This window comes from Bos taurus, chromosome 16, assembly GCF_002263795.3.
Source record: "Bos taurus isolate L1 Dominette 01449 registration number 42190680 breed Hereford chromosome 16, ARS-UCD2.0, whole genome shotgun sequence".
Taxonomy (NCBI): domain Eukaryota; kingdom Metazoa; phylum Chordata; class Mammalia; order Artiodactyla; family Bovidae; genus Bos; species Bos taurus.
The window spans coordinates 72,054,300-72,079,449 of record NC_037343.1 but is presented as its reverse complement, the minus strand read 5'-3'; the positions used below and the strand labels follow the sequence as shown (position 1 = coordinate 72,079,449).

The window sequence follows — 25,150 nt, the reverse complement described above, 5'->3', positions numbered from 1 at the left end:
TCCACCACTCAGTTACATAATCTTTATCTTTCTTATTTACCTTGTTTTCAAATTATAAGGTGCCACTGAGTATTTTAGATTTGAATCACAGCATTGCTACTGTTAGCTCTATGATGTTGGGAAATTATAGAATCTAAGCTTCCATTTTTTATTTATAAAATTGGAGATAATAATCTTACTTCTCTTGCAGATTGTTGAGAATTGAGATAATACATCTGGATTGTCATCATTAGCACCAGTAGTAGAAGCAGCAGTATTATTTAAAAGTTTCTTTAGCATAATCAGGTAGTGGATAAGGTTTTAGAGTCAGTGATCCTAAGTTCTAAACCTAGCTACACTGTCTACTTCCTGCACAACCCTAGGGGAGCTGTTTAACTTCTCTCAACTTCAGTTTCTCTGTCTTAAAATGAGGATAATGATATTTTGGTTGGGAGGAATTAAACAAGGTAATATAGGGTAAATGCTTAAAAGATTAGTACCTTGCACATAATACGTACTCATTAACGGTTGTTATTAGTTCTCCAGTCTTTCTCTGGTTTTTCCTTTATTTATTTATTTCTGTTGTTGTTTTAAGTTTTAAGTCTGGGCTTTCTTGGTATAAATTAACCAACCTTGCCAGTGACTTCTGAGTTTACTTCCTAAGCTGTGGCTTTTCTCCTAAGCTCTATAGCTATATTTCCAACTAACTGTTAGACATTTCAAGTGAAGTGAAGTGAAGTCGCTCAGTCGTGTCCGACTCTTAGCAACCCCATGGACTGCAGCCTACCAGGCTCCTCCATCCATGGGGTTTTCCAGGCAAGAGTACTGGAGTGGGGTGCCATTGCCTTCTCCATGACATCTCATCTAACTCCCAAAAGATTTTTTTTTTCTGTTCCTTGTTTGTTGAAACATCTGAATTTATCTTTTATTCATCCCTTGCCTGTATTACATCTGTCAACACACACAAACTCAAGTGGTAGATTATTTTATCTTTGAAATTGCCTTTAAATCAATCCCCAGCTTTTTAATCTCATTCCTACTACCCTTGTTATGGCCCTTATCACCTCTTTTCTGACTATAACTATCATGTTGATTCTCCTTGCTATCTACCTCTTCTCAGTCCCATGTTACACATTTTATCAGTGTTATTCTTTTAAAATACTGGTGTAATCAACGTCACTCATCTTAAAATGCTTCATTAATTCCTACTTGGCCTTTAGCAGGTTATTTGCAGAGCTAGACAGAAATGTATAGGAAGAGCATGTTAAATTTAAAATTCATCATGAGTGAGGAAACTACTGAAGGATTTAAAAGAGGTGTAACATGGTCATATTTATATTTTTCAGCTATATCTCTCTTTTTTTTTTTTTTTGTAGTTGCTTTAGGGATTACAACATGCATCCTTAGCTTACAGTGCATCCTTGTTTAGATATCACAGTATGCACTGTTAGAGTTAATATTATTACCACTTCCATATAATGTAAGAACTTTGCAACAGGGTAGTATGGGACCAAGATGGTTTTTCTCTATCCTAAACATTCAGATTTCTCTACCCCTTGACCCTGGTTACTTACCTAAACTGCTTTTATATTTCTGTTTTCTTCTCCAGCAAAGTTCCAGAATAAATATCAAAATCTACCACATTAGCTTCCTCTGCTTTCTTACCACTTATTTTCAGAGGCTTCCCAATCTAGTTTCTGTCCCACACCCCATCCCAGTTCTGCCACTGAATAAGCTGTCTTAAGATTGTTTATAAACAAGTTGCCCAGTCGAGTGCCCTCTTCTTGGTTCTTATCTCTTTTGAAAGCCACCTCCTCCTCCTCAGAATTCCTTTCTTTTGACTTATAGTGCTGGATTCTCAAGTATATATAGTATATATTTGATTTGAATGCTTTACCTTTAGTCAAACCATAAATGTGTGTAAGACTCCCATCTTCAACCCACAGCACCGCTTCTCTTTAGAGAACTTCTAAAACACATTGCCTGTGATATTTTTAAAGTGCTCAGAGTTTTTTTTAAATAATGAATAAAATGTTCTCAGCCACCTGTAAATCATACTTAGTCATCAATACTACTACTCCACTATTACTTCACTTACAAGCTATTTTTATTGATTTTTTAAAAAATTATTTATTTATTTTTGGCTGTGTTGAGTCTCTGGGCTGCATGAGGGCCTTCTCTGGTTGCTGTGAGCAGGGGCTACTCTTCGTTCTGGCACGCGGACTTCTTACTGTAGTGGTTTCCCTCCTTGCCAAGCACAGGCTTCAGTAGTTGTGGCTCACAGGCTTAGTTGCTCTATGGCACATGGAATCTTCCTGGACCAGGGATTGAACCTGTGTCCTCTGTGGATTCTTCGCCACTGGACCACCAGGAAGGTCCTTTGTTGATTCTTGGGAAAGAACTCTTTTAAAGCTTTAAGTCCCTTTCTTGGATATTCATTTGATGTGTAACATAGTGAAGATTTGCAGTCTTAGATTTACAGATTCTGCCATTTATTATCCCAAGCATCTCATAAGCAGTGTCCAGACTGATTTCTTCCATGTCCACGAGTAATCTGGTCCCCTTTTTGCAGTCCCTGTCTGGTTGAATAACACCATGTATACTCAGTTACTCCAGCCAGTGACGAAAGAGTTATCCTTGATTCCTCCTTCTCCCTAATTCTCCACAATCAGTTGTTTACAAAGATGTCTTAATTTTGTTTCCAAGTTATTTATTTGACCCGTCTTGTGTACCACCACCACTCCTTCATTTCTACTGTTTAAATCGAAGTCCAGTTTTGCTCTAGTGCTTGTTTTGAAATCATGAATCTGTTCCAACATCATTGATATACATGGGGACAATTTGAACATAGTGTGACTTTTGCATTTGCTTACATGTGATTTTTGTTAGTGAAAAACTACAGCTAGCTGAGTATATGCCCACATAGTTCCCATTTGAACTGTGTGGGCATATACTGTGTTACTTGCCATACACACCCACATCTGGTGTTAAAACTTTACATCTGATTTCAAATAACTCTTCTACGACTTCCCAACAATTCACAAGTTGTAGTTATTTTGGCACCCACTTATGTAAGCAACCTTTTAAGGTAAAGCATCATCTTTATTGCATCACTTGTGAATTTCTTTACTGTTTAGAACTGTGCTGTGTGTCATTGATGAAGTTTTTGAGTGTTGTGTCTCAAACTCTTTTTCCCCATAAGCCCTGTGGTTTTTACTGTGCAGTTTGCATAGTACTGTGGCTTTTGAGAATGCATATGTCAGGTTATAACAGAACTGATTATACTTACTTCACAGCGTAGTTGTGAGAATTAAATGAGTTTTTATGAACTGTGTCAGTCTGTTAGGTATGTATATAGTTGATGTGTATGCTACTTGAATGAGGGGTATATTCCACCCTAAGTGTGATAAGTGTTCTATCCCCCTGGGGTAACAGGGTTTTTAATATATATCCTTTTCACTTACTAATACTCAAAAATTCACCTAAGTACATGATCTGATTCATATTTTTGGCTATTTTGTTGAAGGTTCAGAATGCTAAGCAAGTAAACAGTGCACTTAAACAGAAAATGGAAGGTGGAATTGAAGAATTCAAACCTCCTGAGGTATGTTATTGAAGAGTATATGTGACTATGGTGAAACCTTGTTCTTTGAGTTATTCAGTGTTCAACTACTATATTTTGGTTACATGTGTGCTTTGAAGGTTTTATTATATAGATAATTTATTATGTCTCTATTTTGTTATTTAGATAGGTAGTCTCTTGAGACTTGGCTAATGTTTTAAGTTAAATCATTCCATTACTGTCTTTAGCACTTGCTATCAAGCACAGAAAATAGCTATAATTGTAGGCCCAGTGCATGTGAAACTGGAAGGTCATTGATGAAGAAGTGCATTTGGGGGTCTATAACAATGTTTGTTCAAAGCTGTTTCCTACCTGTGTAAATTGGTAACAGGAAGAAAAAGATCACAAGGAGCTCATTTTAACAGTTTTAACAAATTTTACTTTAGTTTTGGGTATTTGTTTATTGGTTCAGGTTTCCAGTTAGGATTTTAGTGTATGTATTTATATCGTGGAAAATACAAAATCCAAATACGAGATATAGATTGGCCGTTTTCTCAAGTCTTACTTGTACTTCTGTTAAACTTAATATGTTTTTTTATATTGGTGATGTCTAAGGGTGTACTTAAATGCCTGTTGTCCAATCATACCTTTTTACGGAAGCTTCTATTACAAAATCTTTTCTCTTTCTCTTTTTTTTAAGACTCCTATGTTATGCTTCATATCCTGGCCTTACTTGTCTATGTATGTAATAATCAAATGATCCTATTTGGTCCTAATGGGATTTTTTTTTCCCTCCAGATAGCAGATTGACTGAAATATCTACAAATGAATTATGTATGGGCGGGGTGGGGGGTGGGGTGCAGGCAGAAAAGTAGTACTTCATATGCCATCTTACTCTCTAGAATCTTCTAGAAAGGAAGAATCATTATGAAGGAAGATGTTTTGTTTGTTTTGAATAGTCTCTTTCAAGAAGGTTAGGCAATGGAAAAGAATGAAATATATGTAGACTAGTATCTCATTGCAAACCCAGAAGTAAACTGACAGTCTAGTGATATTTAAATAAAGATAGTGTAATACAAAGAGTCCTGCTTTATTTTATGTTAAATTATTACATCAAAAAATTCATTTTAAATTTTGTATTGAATTAATTTAATATTTAATTAATTACATTGTTGTTGTTCTCTTTTCAACCCTGTGAACTGCAGCATGCCAGGCTTCCCTGTCCTTCACTATCTCCCTGATTGCTCAAACTCTTGGCCATTGAGTCAGTGATGGCATCCAACCATTATAAAATGCATAAAAGCAAAAAACTTAAAATGTTTGTATATTACTATGAGTTTATAATTTAAAAATTAAAGAATATAGCAGATATTGAAAACCTTATTGGAATAGCTTAAAGAACTTTATGCCAATAAGTTTGAAAGTTTACACAAAACTTAGAAATTCCTAGGAATATATGGTTTACCAAAATTGTCTTAAAAAGAATGAAAACTGAATAATGTATAACCAAAACAGCAGGCCAAGACAACTTTATAGAAAAAGGCCTACCAAATTTTCAAGGAAATAAAATTCTAATTTCAAATTTTTCAGAAAATTGCAGAATAGTCTCATTCATTAACATTATATAAAGTAAGATGTGAAGGTGTAATAGCATTTATAACTTTCCTATATGCTGCCTCTTTTGATGCTCACTTAAGTCCAGAGAAGTAGATGAAGTAAATGCTGTTACTTTGCATGAGGGAGCTGGACCTCAGAATAAGTGACTTGATCAAGATCACACATCATAGTAAATAGTGATCCTTTGGCTGTGTTTTAGATTCTTAGAGTCTAGTTGGAGTCCTGGATTAATGTGATGCTGTCTCTTTTGGAAGTTTTCATATAATAGTAAAAGTGTATATTAGATTCCCACATACAAATGTAGTTATTGGTTAGAAGTTACCATTTATTACATCTCTTGGTTTATTGTAAAAATAATGATCAAAATGAAACAACCAAAACCTTAATGCACTGTGGTCCATACATTGAAGTTTGTATAATACTTTAAGGTTGATTTTGAACTCACATGAACTTCAAAAATGTATATATGTTTTATCATCTAGAAAATGCCCAGGATATATTTGTAGGTATCATATTGTTCCTATTGCTTTATAGGGGAGAACAACCTGAATAGATATATTTCAAAACACTAGATTAACAGTTATAGTAAAAATCTTGAAAAATCATGTACCTTATCCTCTTACCTTTAGGTTAGCCGATACCCAACCTAAAAAAGTTCTCTGTAATACCTAATAAAAGAATTTTATTAACCTTTTAAACAACAAGCTACTAAATGATGTAACTCAGCTGGAACTAAACAGTTACTAAGATGCTTTACTTATTCATTTGGTTGTATTTGTTATTTTCATTTAGGGAAAAATTGGTGAAGAAAGTTAATTCACTTGCCTAAGTATTTGTCAATCAATTGTTTTTTATAAGACACTGCATTAGGCTCTGTGTGTGGGGTGGGGGCGGGGGGCAGGGGCGACACCTAAAAAAGAGGAAGGATAGATTTTTCCATCTACTTTTTAAAAAAGAATTTATAGTCTAGATTTTAGAAGACAAACATTAAATTTATAGATTTATAAATGAAGATATTAATAAAACAAGTGGCTATTGTTCAAGTAGGGTAGTCAGAGAGCATTTCCTAAAGGGGGACGTTTCAGCTGAAGTTTCCTAGAGCGGGGAGTTTCAACTGAAGGGTGAGTAGGATTTTTGCATATACTAAAAGGGCAGATGGAAGGAATAATGTGAACAGTGGTTTGATGTTGAGCAGTGCATTCAAAATATAAATCCAGAGGGGAAAATCAGAAACACTGGATATTCCCTAAGCATGTATTATGTGCTCATTATTGTGCTAATCACTACTGAGAGTTCAGTGGAAGTATAAAAACTGTTTTCTGAGGAAGCATGTTGTCTACTTGGGAAGGCACACTTGGTTGCAGAGGATGAATGCACAGGATGTATGAGAGGTATTAATAAGGTTGAGTTTAACAGGGACTTCTTTGTTTTATAAATCAGTGGGCAAGACCACTGTGAAAGCTAGGAAAAGCTTTTGTGAAAGCTAAGAAAAGAAGTTTGCCTTTTAAATTAAAGGCAAATGAAAAGATCCTACAGTTTTTTCAATTTAGGAAGGATATAATGAGAAATTTGTGTTTTAGGAGAGTTATCCTGGCCATGTTATACAAGATAAATTAGAAACTTTAGAGCTGCTGAAATACCAGGTATGTGAGAGATAAAATAAGTGGTAAAGAGGTATTGGGTAGTGTCAGGTATTAGTTGTAGGAATGGAGAGCAAGTGATAAACCTAGAGAACATTTGCAAAGTAGATGTTTATGTATCTCCTTGAAAGTATATGAGGGTGTTGCAAGGAGTGGTGTTACGTTTGATTATGCTTTGATTTGTTTTGGGTGGAGTTTAGGTAAGGGGCAAGGAGATCGGTGAATCCAAAAGGAAGAGTCTGAGAAAGGGATGCTTTTTGAAGCTAGAAGTTTGCAAATCTGTGGATATTTTCATGCATAGGTGTGTGACATCCTTTCTTTATGGGTGTTGGGTTGACTTTTCAGCACTGGGTAGCCTGGTAACCTTTTTTAACTCTTCCAAGTCAGAGGTAGTATGAAACTACCACTGACAAAAATGGGAAAGCTGTGAAGCAGTTGCGCCAGGGGAAGGATGTGGTAAGCATGCTGAACTCGCTCAGGCGGCCAGACTGTTCTAGACGGCTCATGGGGTCTTTTACATTATTGTTGCTCTTATATACTGGATTGTTTCACATTGCTGTTCTATTATTTTTAAGGAAAAGAATGTTCTCTGTGGTACCTCATAGCTAGCTATAACTACCACAGAATTTTAGATTCCTGGATATAGTCTAGTTGTCCTTTCCTTAAGTTAAACACATCTCTACCAAACTTTCTTAGCTCTAAAATATAAAATCAGTAACTTAAAGGAATTCTATATGTTTTTAAAATGTTGACCCTCTTACTCCTACAGTCTTTCCTCTCTTCCACTGTTCCCATTTTGTAGCACATAGACTGTTTAATTCCAACAGTTTCAAGTTCTCCTCTGCATTTTTCCACTGAAGTGTCTTCTTAAACCTTAACATTGGTCTTAATGGCCAAATTCCACAACTCTAACTCATTTCCCTTGCCTATTTCTGAGCCTTTCACATAATGATGACCTCCTTCTTACTTTAACTTTTATGTTTATAACTATTATTTTCCCTTCTCAGCTATAATTTTTCTTACTCTATGTAAATAAAGATATTCTCCAGGTTTTTATCCTCAGGATGCATTTCTCTTCTGTTTTGGAAATCTGATACAACCTCATCACTTTGCTGTATTAAAGTCATATCATATATACGTTTAAATGACATAAATTCAACCAAATAAAAAAGAGAGAGTATGTTTAGTAACAGCGAGTGCAGCAGCGCTGGCGTCTCTGCCTGAACGCCACTTACGGAGTGTGTGACCCAGAGTGAGTGGTTACAAGCTAGGAACGGTGTATCCAGCATTCCTTTAGTCAGTTTTAGCTTTCACATCCCCTGAGCATTTCTTCGAACTGAACGATGTTCTAGTATTTACATAAGTATTTATATTTTTCATTTACTACTGTTCTAAATTCGAGCCAAAGGCTTCATCTGGGGTATAACTGAGAAACTAGTGGCCCTTTCCAGTACTGGAGAAATAACTGCCAGTGTGGACTTTCTGCGAGACTGCCTATCTCCATGGCTACCTTTGTAAGAACATTTCAAGGGTAATTTTGGAAGAAAAAGAACTTTTAAAAATTCACAGTCTGATTTTAGAACCTCTCATCTGAGTAAGCTGATTCCATTGTTTTCCCTCATAAGCATTTTCCAAACACCTTTAAAAAAATGTATTTGAATAGATGAATCTTTTAGCCTCCTGCCTAATACCTTATTTTCAGTGTATCCCAAGTTAAATTCCTCCTCTTAGCCTTGCCTTCCCACATCTCCCAAATCCTAAGTCCTTAAAAGCACCACCCTCTTCCAGCTTTCTAGGCTTAAAAGTCTTATTCTGCTCATAATCCTACCCTTCTCTCTTTGCTCCCAGCTTCCCCCAGATTGCTCATTATATCTAGTATGAACTCGTCAGCCTTGGTGTTTTCAGCCCTTGCAGAACTGGACCTCACCATATTTTGGTTTAGTTAAGTATCACCAACCTTCCAGGCTTATTTGTCACTGCTTTCTAACAAAAATCCTCTTGTTTCCTGAACATGGTATGCCTTCTCCTCATTTTTGCCTTTTAGGAACTTATGTTCTTAAATCCATCTCTGGCTTCAGTCCCTTCAACTTTCCTTTTTCCCCAGTGTAGTCATTTTGAGTTTTCCCTCTCATCTTTGAATCCCCAGTATACTGTTTTCAATAATAGTTACTTGTGTTTATCCCATCTCCTGATTTGCTTGTAAGCCAAAAATAAATCTTCATAGGGCTTGTTATTCCTTTTTCACTTTTTGTTCCCTTTTCATTAATGATACCTTTTCTTCCATTTTCTGCCTTTCAGGTTTAACAAACATTGATTGATCAGCTTTAATTTATGTTTGCTCAGGCACCATGCTTGATGTTTTTGTTATTGTTTATTGTTGTCGTTTAGTCACTTAGTCACGTCCAAGTCTTTGCTACCTCATAGACTGTAGCTTGCCAGTCTCCTCTGTCCATGGGATTTCCTAGGCAAGAATATTGGACGGGTTGCCATTTCCTTCTCCAGGGGATCTTCCTGACCCAGGAATCGAACCTGCATTTCCTACATTGGCAGGTGGATTCTTTACTAGAGCCACCAGGTTACATATGTCCTTATATATATTCCACATATATGCTAACTTTAATCTTAAGAACCACTTGCAAAGTAGTATCACAAGAGATGTTCAGTATCCAAATGCTCATTAATCTAAGAGATAGATGGAGAAGCAAAGGTTGCCAAACAACAAACTATTCACTAGTGAATTGAGCACTTACAAAGTTAGGCTCTCTTCACTAATTCTTCCTAATTAACTCCAGCTCTTACCCTTCCCATCCATGACAGCAACATCTTCCTCTGTTATTCTCTTGCTAATACAGAGCAAATACAAAATGAAATTGTAAGCCTTGCAAAAGATGTGAAACTTCATGAAGTCTGTGAAGGTACAGAATGGCTTTCATCACTTGCAAAATTGTTGACAGAGCGGTATGTAACAGAACTAATGATGGAAAAAAAAAGGATAGTGACTCAGGCATTTAAAAGAAGAATAATTTGAGTAACAATAAAGAGAAGAGAAATTTGGGAAAATCATTGACGTCTTCAAAACAAAAATGACCCATATTCTGCACTCATGTTGTAAATTTCAAAGCTAGAGAGTGTTATACCACTGTATAATCACAAAAGGTATGCCAAGAAATAAAATTAAAGCTTGTAAGCGGAATCAGTAACTATCTTTTAATGAACTAATTTTCCTAAGTTTTAGTTTCATATTTCAGATTAAGTTACATTCAGCCTTTTATTTTTTTAACCATTTACCATGAAATATCTGGACCTGTTTTAAATAGGTTCCAATACCAGTTATCCTTGGGTACTAAGGACCTCTTCTGTTTACCTTTCATGGCTAAGGTAGCAGCATCACATTGCCTGGGTATTAATTCAGATATTACCTCCTACTCCATTCTTACTATTCCTCTTGGGAGACCATATGTTTAAAATTGCTGGTTTTCCCTGTCTTCTCTCTTTTTTTCTTTGCACTCTTTTAGCCTTGGTTCACCCTTACTACTCCTGTATGTCCTGTTTCCCCTCTTTCTCTTTGCCTGTTTCCTGTTATTCCTTTGCCTCCTCACAAGTATCCTAACCTGGAGGCTTGTCCACATTGCCTGGCCTGCCTTGCTGTTCTTTTTAAAATCTTATCATTTGGAGCTCAGTGCTTTGTATTTTTAATTTTTCCCTCCTTTACTCAAGGTCTTTTTTTTTTTTTTTTTTTTTACTTTTTTCTTTCTTCTTGCATAACTTTTTTTTGCATTTATGTTTCATTCTTTCTTCCAAATGCTTGCTTATATGTCTTCACTCGTGGTGAGAAACTTGATATTACCCAGCACCTCTGTACGGTGGAGATTCTTATTGCTAAGACTACAAATGAGATAAGACCTCAACACCCCTTCTTAGAGGAACCCTACTTTCTGTTTTGCCCAGCATGTGTGTGTATTACAGTGGCCATTTTATCTGGGCAGTTTCTACTATAAACCTGTAGGCTGGAATGCTTATTTCTGTCCGTCCATCTACTGCCAAAGGTTCTTGATTACTAAGAAGTGGGTGTATACTAGTGAAATTTGGTTAGATGTTTAATACTGTAATACTGCCATAGTCAAAATCTTAAACTGAGAAATTTTTTAAACAAAAATACTGGGATGAATGTAGGAAGTGTTGGGAGAAAATCTATTCATATACTCCGTCACTCTCTGCTTTAGAAATTTAAAGAAATATTAATTTAGGGCACAGGCCTTATCTACAGTTGTACCTTAATTTATACAACACTGTTTTTGATGGAGTAAGAAGAGGTTTAGTCTAAATATGAAGAAAAGAAATTTGAGAGTCACCCTTCTGTAAAGACAACAAAGTCTCTTAAATGTTAAAACTAGGCTAAAATTAACATGTGCAGTGTATCATAGGAACATTGTAGTTGGAAAATGAGTGATTAATAGATTTTTCTCAGTTTTGATATCTCTGACTAGGGTATAAGTGTGAATGTTTTTCTTTCTCCCAAATTGGTACATTTCCCTTTCATTATTTTTTTGTGTTGGTAAAAGGTAATTCAAAATATATTTTTTAAGTCTTATAAAAATGAAATCCTCATGAATCAGAGTTTTAGTAATCTCTTATCTATGATTTGGTGAAAAGTTTTTAAAAAATAAGCACTTTGGAAAAATGTCTGTCTTCATATCCTCATTAGGAAACTTCTCTTTAATTTTGTAGTCAAATCAGAAAATTAATGCCCGTTGGACCACAGAGGAGCAGCTTCTAGCAGTGCAAGGTATATTAAAGATAAGCAGTTATTGTTGTTAATAATTATTTAATTTGTCATGAAAGGTGACTACCATAGTTCTCCCCTTCCTTTAGAAGTGGACCAAGAAAGGGGTCTTGTGTTTTCCACACAGTGTTGCTGACCATGAACTCTGGTCTGTACTTGTGGATGTGATACACTGAGCCTGTGTGCATTTTGGGTCCTGAACAGCATGTGATGCCTTCCCAGCACTAAATGAATGATGGTGATGACAGGCTTGACCAAGTCAGATGGTCTCTGGGTGCCTCTGCTTCAGTATTCCTGCTCTTGGGTTCATTCTTACTGTATCAGTCAATAACTCTTTATCACAAACATAAACTACTGTGTTTCTGGTTTCCCTGATTACTCTGTAGTTGATAATTGTCAGGTACTGAAAATATTCATGATATGCTTAACTTTCAGTGTACCGTAACTTACTTAAGAGATATGCCACTGAATGCTACAAAACCTGACTTTAAATATATCTATTTATACAAAAGAGAGACTTTATATATAGATATATATACATGTGCAGTTTTAAATGCAATTATTTGTAAGAATGCTTGGTTGAATTGTATGGCAGAAAACTTTTTGTACTATGAATACCCACGGGCAAATTGGAAGCACTATAAACTTGGATTTTCTTGTGTTTGAATTACTTAAGGGCAAATTGTATGTTGCAATTCAGTATTGTAGGTTTGTTTTCCTTTTAAGATGAACTGTCTACAGGACTGATAGTATAGTTTAAGTTTGGTCTACAATTTGTTTCTTCTTGGCTGAGCCCTCTATGTTGAGTATCCATGGCTTTTTAATCTAAGTTAACTACTGTAAGAGAGTTGGGCCCCAGTGAAACATACATCTTTAAAAACAGTTCGGAGTATTCAAACATAGAGAACATATTTAACTCAAAAAATGTGCAGGTATCATTCAGATATGAGAATAATATAGTTAAAGATTGATTAAGACTTTGCAGTTTGAATTAAAGTAAGGATTACGCCCCCATTGTGATTTGCAGATGTACAGCAGGGTGCCAGTAGGATAATGTCAGCCTTCCCTTTGGCTTGTACAGCACGGCACAGTCATTTCATAAACAGAAATACTGGATCCTGTACAGGCAGAGTGCTGGCCATGCAGTTAGCACATCTGTAATTGTAGAACTAAGTTTCTGAACGAGTCAGAACAAAAGTTGAGTTAGTTTATAATGTTCAGTAATAGCTCTTTGCAATGGACAATTTAAAAGTTTTTATTAAAAATTATTTTCAACAATTGTCTCATATTTATTTAGAATTATGACTTATAGTTCTAACATAGTTTTTTGAGTAGGTATTCCTTTGACTGATGTTAAAGCCTGTTTCCCTTCATGATGGTAGCCTATGGAATTTAACTCCATTTTCCAGTATTTATTTTCTTAAAGGTTAGTATACTAATCCTATACTCTCATATAAGAAATGATCACAGTGAAAGCATTTTCTGAAGAGAATCGCCTAGGAAGTCTGGATTAATCTTTCTCTAGGTACAGAGAAAAGATTTGATACTGTTCTACAGTACTACTTTAAGTGGTAGGATCCATCAAATCTTATGACTGGGTTGGATACTGGATATTATGAAAAGCTGTATTCAAGAGAAAGACGATAGCAAGATTTACTTAGAGAGTTGAGCTGTATATGCAGACATTATTTCAGCTTATAAACATTAAAAGAATAGAGTATTTCTAGAAATAATCAAACATATCCTCTCTCCTGAGGATATTCAGTGTTATTGTTATGTTCATTTAAAAAGTAATCCTTAAATAAATTATACTCATGCAGCAATTTGTATGGAAAGATTCATGTTCTTAAGATTTTGAAAGCACTCTCGTAGTATGTTTATGTCTGTTTTTTATTTATTTATTTTGACTGTGAAGTTTTTACTTTGAGTTTAGGTTTTTTGGTTTTGTCTTGTGTTTTTTGTTTGGTTTTGTTTTTGTTACATAAAGTAAAGCAACTTAAAGGTATTTGTGTCTGACATAGTTACTTTGCTGCTGCTAAGTCGCTTCAGTCGTGTCCGACTCTGTGCGACCCCATAGACGGCAGCCCACCAGGCTCCGCTGTCCCTGGGATTCTCCAGGCAAGAACACTGGAGTGGGCTGCCATTTCCTTCTCCAATGCATGAAAGTAAAAAGTGAAAGTGAAGTCACTGAGTCATGTCCAACTCTCAGCGACCCCGTGGACTGCAGCCTACCAGTCTCCTCCGTCCATGGGATTTTCCAGGCAAGAGTACTGGAGTGGGGTGCCATTGCCTTCTCTTTAGGGAGGGTTAAAAAGTGCCATTTTTGCCTCATGTGCCCGTATATTTACATAATGCTCAAAAGTGTGTCTTATAATCGTATAGTAATATCCCCTGTACCTGAGTCTTGGTGTGGGTAAAGTACATAACTGCAGTTCTTATTTTAACATCTGTAATCCAGAAGTACTTGCCTTAGCAGGCAAATGTTTTTAGTTTTTTCTTCTTCTTTTTAATCTTTATTTATGCTAAACCTTTATATGATATTATTCCTATGGCCACTTCAGTGTTTTGATATTAACATAATTTATATAGAACTTTTTATTCAAGACATTTTACATACAGATTCTGATTTAACTTTGATTTGTTAAATGCTTTATTTTATCTTGCTCATACTTGACTATTAAAGTGACCTAGAGAGAGAAATGTTGACTCTTTTGTCACTAGTGAGCTCCACTATTAAATAAACTTTGTGTTGTAATTCTTAAAATCAAAGAAGTGTATTAAGTTCATTTCCTAGAGCTTAAATACATATTTCCTGTTTTACTTCCCACCTGCTCATGTTGTTGTTAACTAAGTACTAATCATTTAAATAGTAAATAAATATTTAAATAAATGTTTTTTTAACAGTAAATATTTAAATAAATAAATAAGCTGTTTTCCCTTCTTTCTCCCTTATTTGGAAGGGGAAAAATCATGCTTAGACCAGATAGGAATGTCTGCCTTTACTTGTGTATCTGTCACTTTATTATGTTAATTTTAGTCCTAGCTATGTTATGACTTCAGTAACATTCTTCAGGAGTCCCCAAATGGGATATTATAAATGCTGCTTTAATTTAATCCTCTTAAAATACTTACCAAGAATGGTATTTCTACAATTTATGTAATCTGTTTCAGCTTTGAGTATCTAAATTTTCTATTATAACAAATCAGTTAACAGTAAGACCAATTACAGTCTTCACATGTTTGTTTTAATAGGGAAATATCCCTGTTTGTAGCTTGTGCCATATTTTTCCTAATCTGTGGTGCTTTAGAAATTATCCTAAGATGAATCTTGATATTCATATAATAAACATTCCTTATTAAACAAGAATTAAGAAAGGAATTTGATTCTGGTCGTATTTTTTTTTCATATAAAATAAAACATTTATTAGCTGTTTTCAAAAAATAGCAATGATAGTGCAAAACATCTACTCTTTAAAGTATATAGGAGCAGAAGCATAGGATACAATATTTGACATGTTTCTTTTAGGTTTCCTCTTAAATATATTCATTTCATAGTCATTAGTGGTTAAAAAAAAAAAATGCTCCCAAACTAAAATATTGTGCTATATTAGGATAAATAGCGTAACATTTTTTTTCTCTAATTTTATCAAGAAGTCAAATTTAATTTTTAGTGTTTCTTTTTTTCTCGTATTTCCTGCTTTCTCATTTGAAACAGGAAATGACAGAACTATGTTCAAATGAGTTATGCCTACGGTTAAATGTTACCTTCTCTCCCTATAGTTTATATATTCATTCCTTTTTAGGAGAAATGATGTTGCAAGTTTAGAAATTGTCTTCATTCTAATTTTATCTCCTACTTAAAAAAAAAAAAAAAAGCTAGAATGGTCCCTAAAGTGCTAAGGGGGTGGGGGAGATTCAGTCTTTGATTAAGACGTAAGGGTTGTAATGATCCTTACATGATGCTTAGCACTTGAATGATCAACAGGAGGTGGAGATAGATTCATATTTTTCCTCTAAAAGATACCTGTTTGTACTAGAGTTTCTTCTGTTATAGATGATATCACAAGAATGGAGGCTCAGAAGTGTAATTGTCAGTCCTCTGATGCGCTTGCATCAGATAGTTAATGATTCCCAATTGCCAGCATTTTGGGATGGAGTTTAAACTTGTAGCAAGAAAGGTGGGAAGATTCAAAAGAGAATGTATGATTTTGACTTTTAGCTGTTGCCCAGATGCACCAGTCACTGTCTCAGTGCTGTTGATACATTTTTTACCTTTTTTAATAGGAATTCTTGACGAGATTTACAGATGAAAAGAAATGCATGTTCTTGAATGGTTTAAGTTTAAAATTAATCTCTTATTGATAAGAAAGACCTCACATCTCTGGAGTTTCTAAATGTAACTGTTATTTCAAAAAATAGATTTTTGAAAAATTAATATTTCCTAATTATACTAAGTACATGCTCACTTTAAGAAACGGAAAAATATCCCCCAAATTTTCATTACCTAGACCTAAAAATAGCTTATTGTAATGTTGGTGCTTTTTTTTTTTTAAGTCCTAAAGATTTTAAAAATAACTTTTTAAACACACTGAAAGCAGATTTATGATATCCTTTCTATCTAAGAAAAAAAAGTCTAAATACCATGTCCAGATTTGGGAAACAGCATATTTCAAATGCTCCTAACTCCTAAAGTTACTGTCTTGCTAGTCAAAGCTCTAAATATGTACATTTTTTTTTCTTGGTTGGATAATATAGAAGAACATTGGTTGGAAAATGAAATGTCATGATAACACAGTATCCTAATGAGTTATATTTTTATGTTAATTCCCAAACAAAACTTTAAAAGTTTGTATTATAAAGATTATATAATATCATCTGGCAGTGTAGGAGCCATGTTGTTTCACTGTAACTTTCCAATCAAATTTAGAAATTTGAAAACAATTTTCTCCTCTCCTTGGGAAATACTTAATTTCCCTCTTCCAGGGTTCTCTCAAGTTTTTTTCCCCACTAAATTTTGGAAACTGACCTCTTGCCCTAAAAAGTAAAAGTGAAAGTTGCTCAGTGATGTCTGAGTCTTTGCCACCCCATGGACTATACAGTCCATTCTCCAGGCTAGAATACTGGAGTGGGTAGCCGTTTGCTTCTCCAGGGGATCTTCCAACCCAGGGATCAAACCCAGGTCTCCCACGTTACAGGCGGATTCTTTACCAGCTGAGCCACAAGGGAAGCCCAAAGGTCACAGGTTTAGTTTAAAAAATGGTTCAGATAGACCTGAGCCTTTTACATCTTAAGGAGGAGAGGGAGATTTAATCTCTTTTTCCTTTTTTTAGAGATTTGAAAAATACTCTATATTTACTTGTGAATTCATAATGAGTTCCTAGATGATTTTGACTTTTTTACTTTTTGATACCTGTAGTGAATTGTCACTTAAAAGTAATAGAGACAGTACTTCACATAAGGAAATAGAGTTACTAATTAGGAATAGATGTATTGTCATATTGTCTCACAGTTTTACTTTCTTTATTCAGCCTGTGATGCGGGATATAATTCAGATCATAAAAATCTGTTTATTGAAGAAATCTACAAGTTGATCCATCGTTAGCATACTAAGATCAGGGTTTTCAGGTCATTAATAGCGTTCACATTCTGTGTGTTTCTTTTGCCTAGAATTTTTATCAAGTTGAACATTTTTTAAAGCATAGCAAAATTCTCATACCTGTAGTAATTTATTGGTGAAAATGAAGGAGAAATTTAAAATTTTTAGTAAGAACTTCCCAAGTCGTTTCAGCACTAATTCATATATATATATATACATATATATATGAAGGACCTTGTTTTTAATAAACTGAAAAAAGAATGGACCACCCTCCCCCAGGTCCAAGTTGTAACTAAAGCAGCTCTGAACTCATAGATTGTTAAAGTAGTTGCTCAGCACTGCTACCTTGCTAGGTTGACTTCCGAAAGCCTAGTTGGGGATTCATCTGAAGGTGGAGTCAGTCCATTAAGTCTGCAGCTGGTGTTTCACTAGAGTTTGACTTGTTAATCAGCCACAGTACAGAGCTTAAGAATTCCACCTTCTCACCAAAATACGCTGTTGGTGACATCACTAGGAACATAAAAATGATAAAGAAGTCAGCCAGGTGTGACTCTTGTAGCTTGGGGAAGAATAATAGAATGAAGCTCCATGGAGAAAAAAAATCAACCATATTTCCTAAGTACTTCCTCTGTACTCAGCATTGTAGTAATGCTGGTGGTAATTTGTATTCCATAGGAAGGTACTTTCCAACCTGGTTCAATCATGGCATACAGAGAAAATGATGAAGGTTTTCATGGCACACTGAGACAGACAGATGAGGCTGCTGTCTGTCCAGAGGAGTCTGCCAAGGAGCTCTAGCTCTTCCACATATGGCGCAAGCATCCTGCAGATTAAGGGCACTAATATCCAGGCCCGCTTATTCTCAGGACGTGATCGAGATCCTTAGCCAGACTGCAGAAGTCTGCACTATGGTCTGAACCTTAAGACTTCACAGAGTAGTTGATATGGGACAAGCATACACGAGTTAATAATGAACTTACCTAGGTGACTCAGAACCTAGGTGAGTTGAGGAAAATCCAAAGTGTCCGAGTAAACTAAAGTTCCTATAGGAAGTAGTTTTGGTTTGGGACATGTAATTCTGGAAATGCAACAATATTAGTGACAAGGTGAAGTCCCCTGAGCAAGGGAAAATAAAGTGGAAGACCAAAAAAAAAATAGAGTCAGAAGAGGGGACAGTTAGATAATGGAGCTAGACATGGGGGCAACTAAGTGGTATGTTTTGGAGTATATTTTGCTGAACAAGTGAGTGTTTGGAGGGTTGTAATATTGGCAGACTTAGAGTCAGAGTTACTCTTAATATGACTTCTTGTTAAGAATATAGAAGATCTAATCCTAGATTTAAGTTTTCATTTCTAAATTCATGTATTTAGTAGCTTTGGTCGTTTCAGAATGTAAATTAAATCTGTTACGAAAATTAGTACATTGACAGAACACTGTGTGTGATTTCCAATTAGTATTTGCTTCTCAATGCAACTGTCTCGAGTTGCGGTTTTCTAAAGTACAAATAGTAGAGAAGTACTTGAATATGTAGCTTTTGTATATATGTACTTTTAATATGAAATGACCTTGGGTTCTTATTGTCAGATAAACCCTCACTGGAGCCTAGTCACCATTAGAATTTATACTCAGTTATGAAGTTCTAACTGGAAATCAGCTCATGGATTTAAGAGAATATAAATTCATTTATGTTTTAAATGAATATAAAATAAAATATTGTAAACAAAGTTTAAGTATCATTATTACTCTGTTGTCATGCACGTGTCTTTGTTTTTGAGAACGGAGCAAATGAGCATAGTTTACAAATCCTGAATTCTTTATTAACAATGGGATTATAGTTTAATATGTCAGGCCTCCTACCCAGAATGTTCTAAGAGGAAGAAACTCCCCATAGAGTCAAGTCTAGCAAATTGAATGCAACAAGAGATACTTATTCCCAAGTTTTCAATATAAAATAAGTGCAGAATTTAAAAACATGAATTGTATTTATGCTGGTTCTTTAAGATAATAGGTATAGCATCCAAATAGGTATCAGTAAGAATATGTCTTGCATTTCTGCCGGTGTATTAATGTGCCCTTATGTTATCCTCTTATATGTGATTGTATACATGTTAAGTTTATCTAAATCCCTCTATTTCTGGCTGCTTCAATTATCATAGACATCAGTATTTTTATTCTCCTTTCTCATCTCTAATTAATGAGTTACTGTTTTCTGGTATTTTAAAAAGCAGTTATCAAATTGTAAAATCAAAATTTTGACAGCTCCTATATTTTAAGCTAGGTATATCTCTTTCTAGAATGAGTAGGATGGATTTCCTTTAAAACTCCCTAAGAGCAAATTATTATCCATCTGATTATGTAAAGTCACTTTAAATTCTGTAGCATAATTGACTGTCTCGAGTTCATAAATCAAATATTATCCTACATTTAAAGAAACTTCCATAATTTTATGTTAGGTCTTTTTATATAACTGAATGTACAGTCCTTCTTAAATTTAAGGTAGCAGTGATAAACACAGTATCTACAAGTAGTCACCACTATAATTCTTTAGGCTACCGAGCATAGCTAGGAATCTGTCATATATACAGACCTTAGAACTATTAGATGAGTTAAAATCCAACAAATTCTGAAAAATAGCTTTCCTTTTTTTGTCCATCAGATTGTGGTAATTCTCCTGTTTTTTATGTTTAATTTCTTATCTCGGTTCTGTTTGTTGGTACCTGGTACGGATAGGCAAATAACTATGTAGAAGTTGGTATTAAGATCAAAATCACAATGCTTTTCTTAACGGGGGAACCCTAAGACGACTCACCCAGTCCATTGAGGGGATAAAAGAGATGGCTCATTCCCATCCAGTTTTGTTTACAAACGATGTTGCTCAAATTTAGGTGACTGGCTACTAGGGAAATAAATGAATGTGGAATTGAGGATGGAACAAAGAATTCAATGCTTTACAATAAATGGACTGTATTTGAGAGTTCAAGAGAGGATTGGAGAAAATAACTGAGTATGTAAAAAATGGTAAGTTTCTGATTGTTCAGTTGAAGGCAAGTGGCTGGCTCAATGAAATGACATAATTGATAGTTTCCATCTGTGACCCTGATATCTTAGTCTCTATCTCAGAATTGAGACGTGAGCAGAGTTTATCGGAAAGGATTTTCATTGCTGGTATGTTGTGTGTGTGCGTGATGTGTAGTACACACAGCTCTCCTTACTGATCCTTCACAGGTGTATTATTTACTTTGCCTTCCAGGTGTCCGCAAATATGGTAAAGATTTTCAAGCTATTGCAGATGTAATTGGCAACAAGACTGTTGGCCAAGTGAAGAACTTCTTTGTAAACTACAGGCGTCGGTTTAACTTAGAGGAGGTATTGCAGGAGTGGGAAGCAGAACAAGGAACCCAGGCTTCTAATGGTGATGCTTCTACTTTAGGGGAGGAGACAAAAAGTGCTTCTAATGTGCCATCAGGGAAGAGCACTGATGAAGAAGAGGAGGTGTGTTTGCGTATGGAATTTGAGCTAATATGAGCCGAGGAATCACCATTTCATGTGGTGTTCTGTAAGGCTAATTTGTCAGAGGACTAGCTAAACGAGCATGAAAGGTTGACAATACACTTACTCAGTGGTGCCTCTCTCGTGACTCTTAAGTCATAATGACACGCTAAGTTCTGATCCTAGAAGAGTGGAGAGTGTATTGTTCTTTCTTAAATTTATTTTTATTTCCAGTGTTAAGCTGTTTACTAATAAAGATGCCTGTTTGGTAGCTTCGTTGCTTTTTTTGGTTTGTTTTGTTTAAAATAAAAGAAGCTTGTGCTTCCAAAAAACACTGGTGTTATGTTTTTGTTTTGTTTTGATTTGTTTTGTTTTTCCTGTGACAGCCCAAACTATATTGTACTAACGTCCATTAGGAACTGTCATCTCATATGTTTGTTTTTGTTTCCTCACCTCTAGGCACAGACCCCACAGGCTTCTCGGACTCTGGGTCCATCACCTCCTGCCCCGTCATCCACTCCAACGCCAGCAGCCCCCATGGCCGCTCTGAACCAGCCACCACCACTTCTTCGTCCAACACTGCCTGCGGCCCCGGCTCTTCACCGGCAGCCTCCTCCACTCCAGCAGCAGGCTCGGTTCATCCAGCCCCGGCCAACTTTAAATCAGCCTCCGCCACCTCTCATTCGCCCCGCTAATTCCATGCCGCCCCGTCTAAATCCAAGACCAGTGTTGTCCGCGGTTGGTGGCCAACAGCCACCATCACTTATCGGAATTCAGACAGATTCACAGTCGTCACTGCACTAAAGTTAACTTGGACAGAGCTGCAGTAACTTTTCACCCCATCATCACACCAGTGCTCCTCTGACTGTTGATGCAAAAGAGGGAAGAATAATTCTTCTCGATACTGAGGCTGCAAACTAGTTCTGTGGCCAGTGGGCTCTCATAAGTGGATGTCTAAGGAATTTTTTAGTTCACACAACTAAAATGTTACACAACAGAAGGCCTACAGTTAGCCTCCTTTCTAGAGTATACATTCAGCGACATGATCTCGTTAAAGGAAAAGAGATTAAGTATTCTATATACTGAGGTTTTTTTGTTTTGTTTTTACTGTATTTATTTTATTAAGAATCTTTATATTCCTGCCTCTTCATAGTTAAGGCTCTTAGTACAGGAATATTGACTTAGGAATTGTGAAGACTCCTTAAGTTTCATAAGTTAAGGATGTTCAACTATTTCTCTCTTTTTCTTTAATTTAATTTTTAACAACATTTTCCTATGTTAGGAGTGCAAGAATAGATAACCTGCATTTCAGATTTTGACGTATGTTCATTTAATGCATATTTAAGAAATTATAGCTGCATATCCCTTTTTTCAAAGACTTGCTTTTTTTTCTAAAGGAATTTAAATATATTCCTTTAAAAGAAAGCAATTTTATCAATTGCAAAGCAATTATATGAAACCACAAAGAATGTACTGAACCTGCTAACCCTTTAACATACAGTTTAGGGTCCTAGTGCAAAGTCCTTGCTTAAAGGTCATTGACTTGCCATCTTTCAGTAGTAAGAGGATGGGAATAATTACAATGAGGACTTCATTTGTTAAAGTACAGTGTCTTTAAGTTCCTTAAAAATGGAGTTAATGTTTTTTTTTTTTTAATGTTTCTAAATGCTATCAGCTTTTAACTAGTAGTTGCCTCCATTTGGGGACTTTAGAAGAGAATTATATTTTGTCAGTTATGTGGAAATAGTGGTTCTGGAAGCATTTATTTACAATACCCTTTTTGTGTTTATGTTATGAACTTTAAATTGCCCTCATACTTATTAATATGGTCTGCATTTAATATAAAAGATGTTTTCTTGATCAATCTCTATTGTACTATTTGGATACATTTGTGTATTCCTTGCAGCCAACCTGTACTCATGGGTTTGGTTTAGGGTTAAATCATCATTATTTCATAAAATAAATTTAAGGATTTGTTCTGTGTTATCCAAAGATACATCAGTATATTGTCACAATTGTGCTGTTAAAGTGCTGAGACCCTTTTTATAAAGAAACAAAAATTTCAAGTCTTCTCAATTCAACACATAATCATTAAGCACCTACAAAGAATATTTTACAAGTGATAGTATTTCAACAATGTATTACTAATATTTTTGATACAATGATTTCATATTGGAATCATGACCTGCCTGTGCAAAGGGACAGATTGCTTAGATTGCTATACTAGTGGAACTAAAGATAAATGTTTGCACATTCACAGTCTCACATTTAGAGCTGTTTCACAAAATGATCAACATTGGAGGCCCTAGTTTATATTTTGAGATGTCATATATTCTCCAGATGTTAGAAAAATAGTCCCTACCTTTGGCTGTAAAGCGTTAAAGAACTATTGACTTACATCCCTTAATTGGTTTTCCTTTTGAAGTTCAGACCATTTATTTCCATAAGTACCTTAAGTTCTAACATAATCTAAAAACTTTTTTCAGGATGTGTTCTTTCTCACTGGATCATCTTGATTTAAAATTCTTAATATTCAAGAATTTATACTTATTTTTACTTTAATAGCCATGGGGACAGTTATATATCTTAAAATATCTAAAGCGTTTTTAGAAGTATTTAGATTGTCTTGCACATGTGCATACTCTACAGCCTCTGTCGTCTTGTCTCTTGTCAGTAGACCTTCAGTATACGGTGTGTGGGGTATGTGAGTCAAGCTGGTCAGCACCAGCATCTGTCCAGCTGTTGAGTATATTGTGGTTCATTTAAAATCCGTTCTATCCCAGCCATGAGCAAAGGTGCTGTATCTGAGGGCTGTGCTGTGATTTTATTTCCGTACACTAGAGCACACAGTAGAAAATTCTTAGCTTCATTAGTAATATGACACATGTATATAGTGAGATGTCTTTATTGTGTGCTTTGCATATTTTGTAAATATTTTGCACGTCATTATTTTTCTTTTTTGTTTAAGCAGTGTTTGGCCTGGAAGAGTGATATGCTTGCTGCTTAATCAAAGGATTAAAGAGTTAAAGATGTCTATGTCTTCTATTTTTATATAATTTCATGTTGTATGAGAAATTTAGGACCTCTTCACTGTGAAATTCTAAATACTGATTTTTATAAAAAAAAAAAAAGCAAAACCTAAAAATCTTTTAATGACCATTAATTTCAAGTTTTATCAGTTTAAAAAAATCTACACCCAAGTATTTTTTTCATTACCTACTAAAAATAAATCATGCTGTTGACACATCTGTTAATATTCATGAAAAAATATTTTTTCTATATGAGTTAATTCCAGTGTAATATTGATGGAGGTAAAGATAGGTTACTATCGAAACGTTTTCTGAATAATCTTACAATAAAGTGAGTAAAATATAATGTAAAATAAAAATGAAAGAATGTCAAATTTTGTCTTAATATAGGCCTACATTCTTTTTAGGAATAGATGCAGAGAACAAGCGAAAAAAAAAAACCCTGACCATAGTGATCTTCAGCTGTATGAAGAATCTCGCAAGTATTTTGGTTAAAGTACCAGGTTTAGTTATTAAACACATTGTATTCTTTTAATGTTTCTTCCTGCTATGAAAAGAATGTTATCCATGAATATTACTAACTGCTGATCACTTTAACACCGGGGTGGCAGCGTCTTCTCAAAAAGAATAATCTTAGAACTCAAAGGAAGATCTCTCCCTTTTTGCTTTCCCAAAATAAACGACAAATACATTCTGATTCTAGGAAACACAATTAAATGTGTATTTTTTAACTTTGACATTCATTATAGATACATCATTCATAAGATTACAGAGTAAGTGAATACAGAAAGAAAAGTTTGTGAAACCATGCTATATTATATAATGTCTACAAGAAACTACCTCATTTTTTTATGTGTTTGTGGTAGTACATCACTGCTCTCGGGGAAAAAGTAGGTCCATGTAACTCCTACCAGCTTAAATCTTGATTAGCTGCCTTAGTGAAGGGATGTTGAGCAACAATAAATTTTAGTAACTGGTTTGGGGGTAAACATTACGAGGAGTGCTTCTGTACGTATGCATGCTAAGTCACTTCAGTCGTGTCTTAACTCTTGGCAACCCTGTGGATTGTAGCCCGCCAGGCTCCTCTGTCCATAGGATTCTCCAGGCAAGAATACTGGAGTGGGTTGCTGTGCCCTCCTTCAGGGGATCTTCCCAACCCAGGGGTCAAACCCATGTCTCCTGTGGCTCCTCCTGCATTGCATTGCAGGTGGACTCTACCACTGAGCCACTGGGTCTGTGTCTAAAAGGCCATGTGGCATTATCTTCCCTTTTGATGTTTTCAGAAGAACATTTAAGGGAGAAACAATGAAGACCAGAAATTAGTGTTGGATTGAGATGTTTACAAATTGTCGTTGGATTTAAAGTAAGATAGTGATAGGGAATGGATCTTTGCTGAGTGATGATCGGAATTTTACAATCCTAAAGCTGGAATTTGAATGAGTAGGCTCAGGAAAA

General features: G+C 35.3%; 1 protein-coding gene across 8 annotated transcripts in view; it reads left to right on the top strand.

The window, feature by feature from the left end:
- RCOR3 (REST corepressor 3) overlaps positions 1 to 23,698 on the top strand; it is a 53,317-nt gene extending 29,619 nt beyond the window's left edge. For 5 of the 8 annotated variants that reach the window (XM_024976306.2, XM_024976305.2, XM_059875424.1 and 2 more), the window contains 4 exons: positions 3,506 to 3,583; positions 11,527 to 11,584; positions 20,428 to 20,669; positions 21,126 to 23,698. In XM_024976306.2, the coding sequence (XP_024832074.1) occupies positions 3,506 to 3,583; positions 11,527 to 11,584; positions 20,428 to 20,669; positions 21,126 to 21,470 (723 nt within the window). In that variant the 3' untranslated portion in view covers positions 21,471 to 23,698. The remainder of the gene's footprint in view (positions 1 to 3,505; positions 3,584 to 11,526; positions 11,585 to 20,427; positions 20,670 to 21,125) is intronic. The other 3 variants (NM_001192733.1, XM_024976309.2, XM_024976308.2) reach the window with 3 other exon arrangements.
- Positions 23,699 to 25,150: the final 1,452 nt, after the last annotated feature.